General features: G+C 40.3%; 1 protein-coding gene across 22 annotated transcripts in view; it reads right to left on the bottom strand.

Annotated features, from left to right (window-relative positions):
* The window catches only part of BPTF (bromodomain PHD finger transcription factor), a 156,791-nt gene that overhangs the window by 118,428 nt on the left and 25,995 nt on the right, over window positions 1-12,368 (bottom strand). For all 22 annotated transcript variants that reach the window (XM_055101692.2, XM_034942761.4, XM_055101704.3 and 19 more), the window contains exon 2: window positions 9,188-10,010. In XM_055101692.2, the coding sequence (XP_054957667.2) occupies window positions 9,188-10,010 (823 nt within the window). The remainder of the gene's footprint in view (window positions 1-9,187; window positions 10,011-12,368) is intronic.

Genomic DNA, 12,368 nt, shown 5'->3' with positions numbered 1-12,368 from the left:
ATTAAGAGCAAACATACATATTATATGTCTACATTTTAAAGCTTCTTTGACTTTTACCTAGGCTAGCTAAGTAGAAGGTTAATGATTCACAGTAAGTTTCAACTTTCGTTTCTAAACAAACCCATAGAAATGAAGAGTAAAGAACACTAGTGAAATGAGTTGAATAATGTCCCCAAAGTTCATGTCCACCTGCAACCTCAGGATGTGATCTTATTTGGAAATAGGGTCTTTGCAGATGTAAAGTTAAGGATCTTGAGATAAAAATCATCCTGGATTTAGGGTGGCCCCTAAGTCAAATGACTGGTATCCTTAGAAAAGGAGAGGACCCAAGGTGACACATAGAAAAGAAGGTAATGGGCCGGGCGTGGTGGCTCACGCCTGTAATTCTAGAACTTTGAGAGGCCAAGGCGGGCAGATCACAAGGTCAGGAGATGGAGACCATCCTGGCCAACATGGTGAAACCCCATCTCTACTAAAAATACAAAAAATTGGCCAGGAATGGTGGCATGTGCCTGTAGTCCCAGCTACTTGGGAGGCTGAGGCAGGAGAATCACTTGAACCTGGGAGGTGGAGGTTGCAGTGAGCCGAGATTGTGCCACTGCACTCCAGCCTGGGCAACAGAGACTCCGTGTCTCAAAAAAAAGAAAAGAAAAAGAAAAGAAGGTAGCATAGAGGCAGAAACTGGAGTGATGTGTCTGTTTGTAAACCAAGAAATGCTAAGGACTGCCAGAAGCTAGGAGACAGGCATGGAACAGATTCTCTTTGAAAGTCTCCAGAAAAACCAACCCTGCTGACCCATGATTTCAGACTTCTGGCCTCCAGGACTGTGAGACAATAAATTCATATTTTTTCAAGCCACCCCATTTGTGGTACTTTGTTATGGTGGCCGTAGAAAACTCCCAACTTTTGGTACGGGAAGTGGGGTGCTGCTGCTAACATACTCAAAAATGTGAAAGTGGTTTTGGAATTGGGTAATGGGAAGAGGCTGAAGAACTGTTAGGTGCTTGATAGAAAAAACCTAAGCTGCCTTGAAAAGATAGTGACAGGGAGATTGGAATTATGCTGCCAGCAAGCCAAGGACACTTGGGGTGCTGGAAGCTAGAAAAGGCCAAAAAAAAAAAAAGCAAGGATTTTTTCCTAGAGCCTGCAGAGGGAGCATGGCCCTGCTGACACCTTTGAGTTTAGACTTCTATTCTCCAAAACTGTTAAATAATCAATTTCTACTGTTTTAAACTACCCAGTTTTATAGTACTTTTTTTTGGTATAGTACTTTGTTATAGCAGCTGCAGGAAACTGATAAAACTAGCAATTCAGCAATTAAAGACAAAAGCTAGGTCCTAAGCTCTTGGTCAAGCAGCCCAAGTAGTGCTTAGGAGCACACATTCTGGAGCCAGAATGCCTAGGTTCAAATCCCGATCCCACCACTTTGTAGTTGTGTGATCTTGGATAAATTACTTAAAACTCTCTATGCCTCAGTCTCTCCATCTGAAAAATAGGGTGACGGTACATATCCTGGAAGATGCTGTTGTTAGAATTAAATTAATTAAAATCTATAAAGTGTTTAGAGTAGTACCAGCACTTCATGGGTATCATATACATAGTTGTCATCATTTTCCTCACCTTATGAAGTGTATAATATTTACCTTAAAACAAGTAACTGGGCCGGGCGCGATGGCTCACGCCTGTAATCCCAGCACTTTCGGAGGCCGAGGCAGGTGGATTACCTGAGGTCGGGAGTCCAAGACCAGACTGGCCAACATGGTGAAACCCCATCTCTACTAAAAATACAAAAATTAGCCGGGTGTGGTGGCAGGCACCTGTAATCCCAGCTACTTGGGAGGCTGAGGCAGAAGAATCACTTGAACCTGGGAGGCGGAGGTTGCAGTGAACCAAGGTTGTGCCACTGCACTCCAGCCTGGGCGACAGAGTGAGACTTGTATCAAAAAATAAAACAAAACAAAAAAACTATTGGTAGGATGGGTGTTTTAAAAAGTAGTATTTCACGATGCAAGAGAAAAAGGGGTTCAGGGAAAGAAAGGGGTGCAGGCAAAGAAATCCCTAGGAAGTAGCATAAATAGGCTGAGACCTCAAGAATGAGCTAGTTAGCCAACAGGTTTTTTTAGGTGCTTTGGTTTGCTTTTTATTTATGTTGTCTTAAGTGTTAGAAAGCAAGATAATTAAATGTACAAAGTTAGGGATCTGTGCTAAAGAATCTGAAGTTTTGGTTAAGAGCAAATGGAAGTAATTGTAATCAAAAGGTTTTTCAACTTAGGGAAAAGGAGACTTGATCAAAATTGCTGTTTTAAAAATCATCCAGCTATGGCTGGGCATGGTGGCTCACATCTGTAATCCCAGCACATTTGGAGGCTGAGGTGGGCTGATCACCTGAGGTCAGGAGTTCAATATCAGCCTGGCCAACATGGTGAAACCCTGTCTCTACTAAAAATACAAAATTAGCCAGGTGTGGTGGCGGCCGCCTGTAATCCCACCCACTCGGGAGGCTAAGGTACAAGAATCGCTTCAATCCAAGAGGCAGGGGGTTGCAGTGAGCTGAGACTGGGCCACTGCACTCCAGCCTGAGTGAGACTCCATCTCAAAAAAAAAAAAAAAAAAAGAAAGAAAGAAAATCTTGGAAGGTTGGGGTAGGGGGTTACACTACTTTAGGGGTGACTGACTAGTCTAATGAAGATGACACTGGCTTGTATCATGGAGGGACAGTGGGAATGGAGAGAAACTGATTCAATATTTATTTTAAAGGCATAGCAAACAATAAAGGAAAAAGTTTATTCTCATATTTCTAGCTTGAGCAGCTGGTGGGACAGTAATCCCATTTACTAAGATGAGAACACTGGATGAAGAGTAGGTAATGGGGGGAAATGATGAGTTTGGTTTTAAACACGTTTGAGGTGCCTGCCTTGTGGACATGTCCAGGAGTCTGCTGGACATACAGAACTGAACGTGGACAGAAGGAATTCAGGCACGGGAAGTCAGTAAGTTAATATGTGGTTTGTACCTAGAATGGGGAGTAGAAAGCTGTATAGATTTAAAAGCATAGTTTAGTTCATTCGGAAAATGAATACAGATTTTTAAAATGCTGTTTAAAGGCGTGTGGTGGTCCACGCCTGTTGTAATCCTAGCGCTTTGGGAGGCCAAGGCTGGAGGATCACTTGAGCCCAGGAGTTCGAGACCAGCCTGGCAACATAGTCAGACTCTGTCTCTGCAAAAAAATGAAATATAATGCTGTGTTCACGTAATTATATTTAGAATGGAGAGTGACAGAAAAACATGCTAATCTAATCTGGTAATTTCTATTTTAGTAGGTCCTAATTTCAGAGCAAAGGATTGACAGGATAAAAGCAATAGTTAAGAAAGATTGGCCCACTTACATAATGAATGAAAACTGGCCTCTGAGTTATATGCTAAATATGTCTTGGCTTCTCAGATGGACTATAAATTCATGTATAAGAACCTTTTTTTATTATAAGCTTCACTAATCTATACAAATAACATATTTTTAAGCACTTATTAAATAAAAGCAATAACAGAAAACTTAATTTCTATAAATTGCTAACATTACAATTAAAACCTCTGCATACTATAAACTGCGTGAAAATTCTACATGGCTTTAAAACTATCATGAGGAGTCCACATATAATCTACCAAAAAGGTCCAGTTAAACTGAAATTATTTTAATCTCATTTTCATAAAAGATGTAAAATCTTTCAGATTTGTCAAAATTGTTGACACATATCACTATGTTTAAAGTTTCCTACTTGATTTTACATAGAAAAATATTCAAGATATCACAGCATGGAAAAAGATAATCCTATTTGCCTGAAATCATCTTTAAAATCTGTGCAGTTTATTATGCATCAAAAAAGGCAATTTGAATGACGACCATAGCTTTTAAAGCAAATAAACTTAAATGAACAGTTTTATTGACAAACATAAGTATTTTACTGTTCCACTAAGAAAAATAAAATATTTGATTTCCTCGACAATGTATCAAAAAATCACCCACAGGTACTTAAAAAGTCATCTGAGTCACGTGATTTCAAAGGTCTGCATTTATGTAATTATCGAATAGTATATATTTTGCTTCCCTGAATGCTGTTTCGTAGACTGATACTGATGTATTAGGAAACAGAACTTTTCTGAAATTGCCACTTAGTTTAGATTTTCTAAAAACGCCTTTATTTCAAATCTTTAAAGATTTCATAAATACTCACTGCAGATATAACAGAAACCATTACAGTATCTTTCTCCCCAAGTTATAAGCATTGGTTTTAACAGCTAAAACAATGCAAGTTGCAGATTTCTCAAGAAGGTTTGAAAACTAGACTACAGTATAAAATAAGGTATTGAAAATATTCTTATAAAACACATTCTGAAAAAAATTCCAGGTTCTACCTCCTAAGAGCCACAGGGTCTTGGGCAAATCAAGGGCAAATTATTTAACCTCTTTGAGATTTAGTCTCTTTATCTATAAGAAGCAGACAAAAATAGTGCCTCCAAGGCAGGGCATGGTGGCTCAGGCCTGTAACCCTATGATTTTGGGAGGCTGAAGTGAAAGGATTGCCTGAACCCAGGAGTTTGAGACCAGCCTGGCCAACACAGTGAGACCTCTTCAAAATAAAAAATAAAAAAATTAGCTGGGCACGGTGGCACATGCCTGTAGTCCCAGCTCCTAGGGGGGCTGAGGTGAGAGGATGGCCTGAGCCTAGGAGACTGACGCTGCAGTGAGCCATGATCATGCCACTGCACTCTAGCCTGGGCGACAGTGAGACCCTGTCTCCAAAAGTAATTAATTAATTAAAAATAAAATAATAATTAAAAAATATAGTACCTGCATTATTGGGCTGTTGGGAGGATTAATTTTAAAATACATAAAATGCTTAGGACACTGTGAGGCACACATGAAGTGCTCAATAAATGTTGCTCTTGGCTGTTACTAACTTATCACAACTACTTCTTTTTACAGGTCTCTGAAACTAAGACCTATACCACTGATTACTGTGTAATGAGCCTTAAAGATGTCAAGGTGTTTCTGTATGTGGACAAGACACCTTTGGTCTGTATCTGGCCAAAAAGGGCAGCACAGGGAAAGAAAGAGGCAGTGAGAGTGAATATCCAAAGGGTAAGGACAAGCAGCACAGGAAGGAAGGCACAGGAATGGGAGAATTGGAGCATGGACTAAATTTCACTTACTTCCTAATTTGTTCCCAGCCATCCTGATGACTATGAGCTCCTTTCAGGAGGGCACTTGAGATTGCGTGAACGTGACCTGCTAACTGCTGAATGTCTATACAGAGTACAAGCACCGGGCTCCCTGACAGGCAGCATCGCTGAATTTCCACTTACAATGACAACACAGCAGTAAACTTTTTTTTTTTTTTGGAGACAGATAGAGTCTCACTCCATCACCCAGGCTGGAGTACAGTGGCGCCATCTCGGCTCATTGCAACCTCCGCCTCCTAGGTTCAAGCGATTCCTGTGCCTCAGCTTCCTGAGAGCAGTAAACTTTAAACTTTAAAAATGTGGTTACAGTTATTTCACCATTTGAAATGACCTTGCTGACAAAGGTTTCTGTGTTACCACCTCAACAGCAAAATGTCAAAACAAAGACAAAAACAAAAAATGGCACAATGAATACCATGACCAGATGTTTGGGAGGTAAGGGAGCAAGAAAAGAAAAAAGTTACACATATTTTACACATATTTCTTAAAATATCTGATCCAAACCAAAAGACACAGAATATACATTTAAAACCTTAAGTATTGTTTCTCACAGCAGTTTCTGGGTTAAGGTGACAGATTTCATTTTGTTCCCTCCTGAAACCTTCTTAAAACCATGCTAAAGAAATATTGTTAGCCGGGCACAGTGGCTCACGCCTGTAATCCCAGCACTTTGGGAGGCTGAGGTGGGCGGATCACAAGGTCAGGAGTTCGAGACCAGCCTGACCAATATGGTGAAACCCCATCTCTACTATAAATACAAAAATTAGCTGGGTGTGGTGGCGCATGCCTGTAGTCCCAGCTACTTGGGAGGCTGAGGCAGGAGAATCGCTTGAACCCGGGAGATGGAGGCTGCAGTGAGCCGAGGATCGCACCACTGTACTCTAGCCGGGGCAACAGAGTGAGACGCTGTCTCAAAAAAAAAAAAAAAAAAAAAGAAAGAAAGAAATATTGTTAGTCTAGACGCAGTGGCTCACGCCTATAATCCCAGCACTTTGAGAGGCTGAGGAGGGCAGATGGCTCGAGCTCACAAGTTCGAGATCAGCCTGAGTAACATGGTGAAACCCTGTCTCTACAAAAAATGCAAAAATTAGCCGGGCATGGTAGCACACACCTGTAGTCCCAGCTACTTGGTGGGCTGAAGCAGGAGGACTGCTTGAGCCCAGGAGGTCGAGGCTGCAGTTAGCCGAGATAGTGTCACTGCACTCCAGAGCCTGGGTGACAAAGGGAGATCTTGTCTTCAAAAAAAAATTTTAAAATCTGCTGGCCAGGCACGGTGGCTCACACCTGTAATCCCAGCACTTTGGGAGGCCGAGGCAGACAGATCACAAGGTCAGGAGATCAAGACCATCCTGGCTAACACGGTGAAACCCCGTCTCTACTAAAAATACAAAAAATTAACCGGGCACGGTGGCGGGCACCTGTAGTCCCAGCTACTCGGAGGCTGAGGCAGGAGAATGGTGTGAACCCGGGAGGCGGAGCTTGCAGTAAGCCGAGATCACGCCATTGCACTCCAGCCTGGGCGACAGAGCAAGACTCTGTCTCAAAAAAAAAAAAAAAAAAAAATTGTTAAAGACGAACTCATAAGGATAAAGTAGGGGAGACATGGTAACAACAAAAAAAAATTTTTAAGTAGATGAACAAGTGATTACTGCTTCAGCAGACCCAAGAAAGTCTGATCTCAAACTAAAAAGGAAGATGAAGTTGAGAACACAATCCTCAAAACGCAATGATAACAAGGAGGGGTGTCTCTAGAATAGGGAACTGGCTGGAGCAGATTCCTAAACCACCATTCTCCCCTTCAAGCTGCCAAAGGTCTAGTCTCTAGAGGAGGTAAACTGAGGTTCCCTGGACTGGCAGAAACCACGCTCAGTTGTGAACAAAGGTACTGTACAAAAAACTGAGGATTTAAGTGACAATACACATAGTAAATGCTGTGTGCACAATAAATGAAGCTTTCTTCCACCACTCAGCCACCAGAATACCACCAGCAAGACCTTCATGCTTCAAGCAGGACACAGGAAAAGGCCCTTCCATGCCACTGCTCCTCTAGAGCTTACTCTCGAGGACAGACCTCAAGATACTGACAAGAGGGATTTCCCCCAATAAAAGAGACAATGAAAATCATCCAATGGTTAAGTCAAAATTGATAAGGCCCACCCACTTGCTCAGAGCTTCCAACTGGCTACATAGTACCACAATGTTAATGAGGAGCAGAAAATTAAGAATTAATAAACATCTGAATATGAAATAGAAAAACCAAAACAAAGAATAGGAAAAAGCAACTTAGAAGAAACAGACCATGCACAGAGGAGAGAAAAAAACCTGTCATTAATAGCCTCAGAAAGGTAAGAGAAAATACTATATCCAAGACACAGAAACAGGATTTTACTATTTTTTTTAAAGGAAGATTCTAAAAACAAAAGAGCTCTTAGATAATAAAAAATATGGTAGCAGAAAGGAAAAACTGGATAGTAGGGTTGGACGACCAAGATAAGGAAATCTTTAAAAACTGAACATATACACATACCCCAAAGAGAAAAAGAGACAAAGAGGAAAACTGGAGAGAAATGATAAGAAAGTCAGAAGACCAAAATAGGAAGTCCAACGTTCAATAAAATCATAGCTCAAGATAAATACAAGAGGGAAAAGAGGAAGTTGTCAAGAGAAGTTCTCAGAATCAAAGAACATAATTGCCAGATTGAAAATGCCCACCAAAAATACCTCGTGGATGAAAGCAGCCCACACAAGGGCGTATCACTGTAAAACTGCAGAACACCATAGACAGCGAAGGCTCTATAAGCTTCCAGCCACAAAGAATCAAGAATCGGTGTGGATTCAGACCTCTCAACAGCACATTGATAAAGTTTCTACTCTCCTTTCCATGCCCTGCTCTGACATTCATTTCATCCTACCAGATTTTTTCATTTGACCTAATTCTAAGAACTGGAAGAGGGCTTTGAAGACTTCAGAAGCTGAAGACACAAAGTAGCCCATCCCTCTGACCATATATCTACAGGATGTCAGATACTCCGTCCATACTATAACCCTGCCTGATGCCCTGACTGAGGTAAACCCTGAGACTGTCTCCTGACCTCGCCCACAGGCTTCCCAGAAGAGCTTCTCGAAACCCTCGGGAACACTGAGGCCAGACTATGACCCTCAGTCTGTTGGGATCATCTTCTCCTGGGGGATTCCAACCAATAATGGCAGAACTGACCTTTCCTTAGACAACTAGGTATTTTCTTGCTGTTCCATTTTACATACAGATATGGTAAAACCAAAAAAGAAGTAAAACAACCCTAACACCAAAGTTAAGGGTGGAAGAGCTGAGCTAGGCTATAGGGGAACATAACCAAAAACAGGCCCACAGTGGCATTCCACCTAGAAACTTTTTATTTATTTATTTTTTTTGAGACAGAATCTGTCTCTGTCACCCAGGCTGGAATGCAGTGGTGTGATCTCACCTCACTGCAGCCCCTGCCTCCCAGGTTCAAACAATTCTCCTGTCTCAGCCTCCTGAGTAGCTGGGATTACAGGTGTGCGCCACCACACTTGGCTAAGTTTTGTATTTTCAGTAGAGGTGGGGTTTCACCATATTGGCCAGGCTGGTCTCGAACTCTCGACCTCAGGTGATCCACCCACCTTCGCCTCCCAAAGTGCTGGGATTACAGGCGTGAGCTGCTGTGCCCAGTCCCAACTAGAAACATTCTATTTCCTAGCCTAGGCATCAAAAAGCAATGGAATTTTGCTTCTTTCATATATGTTTCCTTTACCTTCTTAAAAGCTATTTTAATGCACATATTCCTTCAATTAAGAAATTATTTAACTGTATAACTATTAAGTTACAAAGGTTTATACCACATCAACAGCATAGCTCTGCTACATCAATCACGAAGGAAACTGGTTTAATTTTAAATGCATACAAAAAATTAAGACCAGATTTACTTACATTATGAGTCTTCGGTTCAAGAACCAGTATTTCCTCCGACTTCTATCATATCCAATAGGTTCATGTCGAATATATGGTTTATTTTTTTGGATTTCAGCAACACAGTCAGTCACACCAGGCACCTTGTGTGCTACACAGACTTCACACTGCCACTCGTCCTCTGGCACCTCCTCAAGAGGTGGCTTCACACATTCCAAATGGTATACTGCTGAACATGTCTCACAGCAAAGCAAATCCCCAAGTTTGTGACAAACCCTACAATGGTCATCATACTGTATCACCCCTTCAGACATCAATTCCTCTCGAGCAATATTTGTTGTAAGAAACTGATCGACTAAAAACTGTAGAACTTTGATCTTGTTCTCTACTGGTCCATATGGGTAGTCCTCTGCCTCTTGGTAAGGAAGAACGTGATGGTACTCCTTATCACTCTCACAGTACACCCGCAGCACCTCTGGCCACGTCATCCCATCTATGAAATACAGTGTGGAATTAACGCTATCTTTCAGATCAGCAGGTCCAAAGGTAGTATTGGAAGTGTCTTCTTCACGCAGAACTGCTTTCAAAAGCACAACGTGCATCTCTGCCATGAGTGTGCACTGCTCTTGGCTCACCAGAGCTGCACAAAAGTCCTCAAAGCGAAAAGGAGATAATCTCAAAACAGTGCCAAAGTTCCGCAGTACCTCGTAAATGGCAATGACATTCATTATATGCTCATTAGGCACCATTAAATCCTCAGAGGACTTGGGAAATTCAAGGGGCGGGATGTCTTTTTCTTCCAATATAGGAGAACGAGGCCGATGTACTCTTGGTTTTCGCCTACCTGTAAATAAAGACGTGACATCATTACAAATCAATACATTACATCATTTCTACAAATTTCCTATTTGAACATATACCCCCCTAAAATATATAAGTACATTTCTTTAATAATTGTCAAGTTAAAATAATACGAAGAAGCAATGATTCAGCTCTAATTTTTAAGTCTATAGAAAATCTAGATGCAAAGTTTTCCCATTAGATTATAAACCAGAAGTAAAAAAATTATAAATTATAATCAGTTCTCAATTACCTAGAGAGATTAACAGGCTCACAGGTAATCATGATTAAAAAATAACAGTGTCAGAACAAGGATCTCTAAGGAAATAATAATAATAATAAATAACTGCATTTGTGAATGATTTGACAAGAATATAAATGAGAAAAAACATTTACACATAAGATACACAGCACAAAGTAGGGGCAATAGATCTCACACTGTCAGCTGCAATACAGAAATGCCTGTCAACAACCAGACACGAAGTTCCCAGTGCAGATCTTTTTTTTTGTCAGAAGTACCTCCTAAGTGGTTCCACAGTGAAGCATGGGCTCAAGGTGAAGACAGAAAGGAAGGAAGTGCAGAGGAGGAGAAAAGAGAAGAATTCCAATGCTGGGGGAAAAGAAAAGTGGCTTACCTAGGAAACAGACAACAGACTACATTTCTTAACAGTCAGTTAAACAACTTTTTAGATACCTGTTCCCCAATTATGAGATGTGATGTCCAGATATACATATGTAAGTATATAAATGTATCAATATAAATAATTGAGAGTTTTGTTTTTAACAAACGTATCTATCTCATTTAATCACCTACAGCCGTCGCCTAGGCTGGAGTACAGTGGCGTGACCTCGGCTCACTGCGACCTCCGCCTCTCAAGTTCAAGTGAGTCTCCTGCCTCAGCCTCCTGAGTAGCTGGGACTACAGGCAGGCGCCACCACCCCCAGCTAATTTTTGTATTTTTTAGTAGAGATGGGGTTTCACCATATTGGCTAGGCTGGTCTCGAACTCCTGACCTCAGGTGGTCCACCCACCTCGGCCTGCCAAAGTGCTAGGATTATAGGTGTGAGCCACCGCACCTGGCCCATTCTGATCTATTTTTGGGAGAGTATAAATTGGTTGGATTTTTAGAAGGTAATTTGGCAAACATCTATCTGAATGTATGTCCCTTTGACCCTGTAATTCCACCTCCTGGAATTTATCCTGTAGTCACACATTCATTTAAGTACAAAATATTTAATTCAATATAGTTTACAAAAGCTGAAATTTTTATGTGGGTTTTCTTTTTAATCTAAATATACATAAATAGTCAAATGAATTATGATGCATCTACAGAATGGAATCAAATTCAGTAGTGGTAAAATTCCTATGTGTTAAAATGAAACAATCTTTAAGATACAGTGTTAAGCAGAAGGAATGAACAGCTACAGAACAATGAATAGAATGTCATTTGAATAAATAAACTAAAAATAAAAAGAGGAGGGCAAGGGGATAGTGATAAAGTATATATATATATCTAAGAGGTCATATAAGAATCTTTTTATAGTACTTGCTTCTGGGGAGAGTTGGGGGACAGGAAAAGAAGACTAATTTCTTTTTACTTTTTTATACTTTAAAAAATAATTCATACATGTATTTTCGTTATAAAATTTTAAAAGAAAAAATTGGACGGGTATCTATAAAAATATAAAAATATTAATACTCAAATCAATAAAATGATGCTGCCACTAATGACTACTCATAGTCTTGTATAAATACAAAGTCATTATACTAAATTCAAAGATTCAAGTTTATAGAATTGAACATAGACTACAGTGTTTAAAGAGAGAACGACATTAAATTAAACCACTTAAGCCCCTCAACTGTCAATCATTAGTATTAGCAAGTCAAGTCATTTCACTTCTTCACAGAAGTGTATTTAGAATATGCCACTGAGCATTACACTCATTATCATTTTCAACACTAATCTGGTCTCTCTCTACCAGGTGAATTATATTAATTTTCCTGCATTAAAAAAAAAAAGGACCCCAATCTCACTAGTTAGCAAGGAAAGGCAAAGTAAAACCACAATGAGATAACTGTTCTCATACTCCTCAATGGAAAAAAATTTAACAGTTTAACCAAACAAACTATTGGGAAGGATGCAAAACAATGGAAACACCAGTATACCACCACTGGGACTGTAAACTGGTATCACAACTTCAGAGAGAAATTCAGGATTGTCAAGTTTAAGGTTCTGCTTATAACTGAACAGCCTGCACACCTGTTTGCCCACAACCAAAGTAAGAAATATATTTTACATCTTATCCAGTACACATACCCCTGAAAACAAAAGCTCTATAAAACACTATTCTCACTACATGC

Source organism: Pan paniscus, chromosome 19 (assembly GCF_029289425.2).
Source record: "Pan paniscus chromosome 19, NHGRI_mPanPan1-v2.0_pri, whole genome shotgun sequence".
In the NCBI taxonomy this organism is placed as follows: domain Eukaryota; kingdom Metazoa; phylum Chordata; class Mammalia; order Primates; family Hominidae; genus Pan; species Pan paniscus.
Note: the sequence above shows the minus strand (reverse complement) of the source record. Positions and strands in the feature narration are given on the sequence as shown.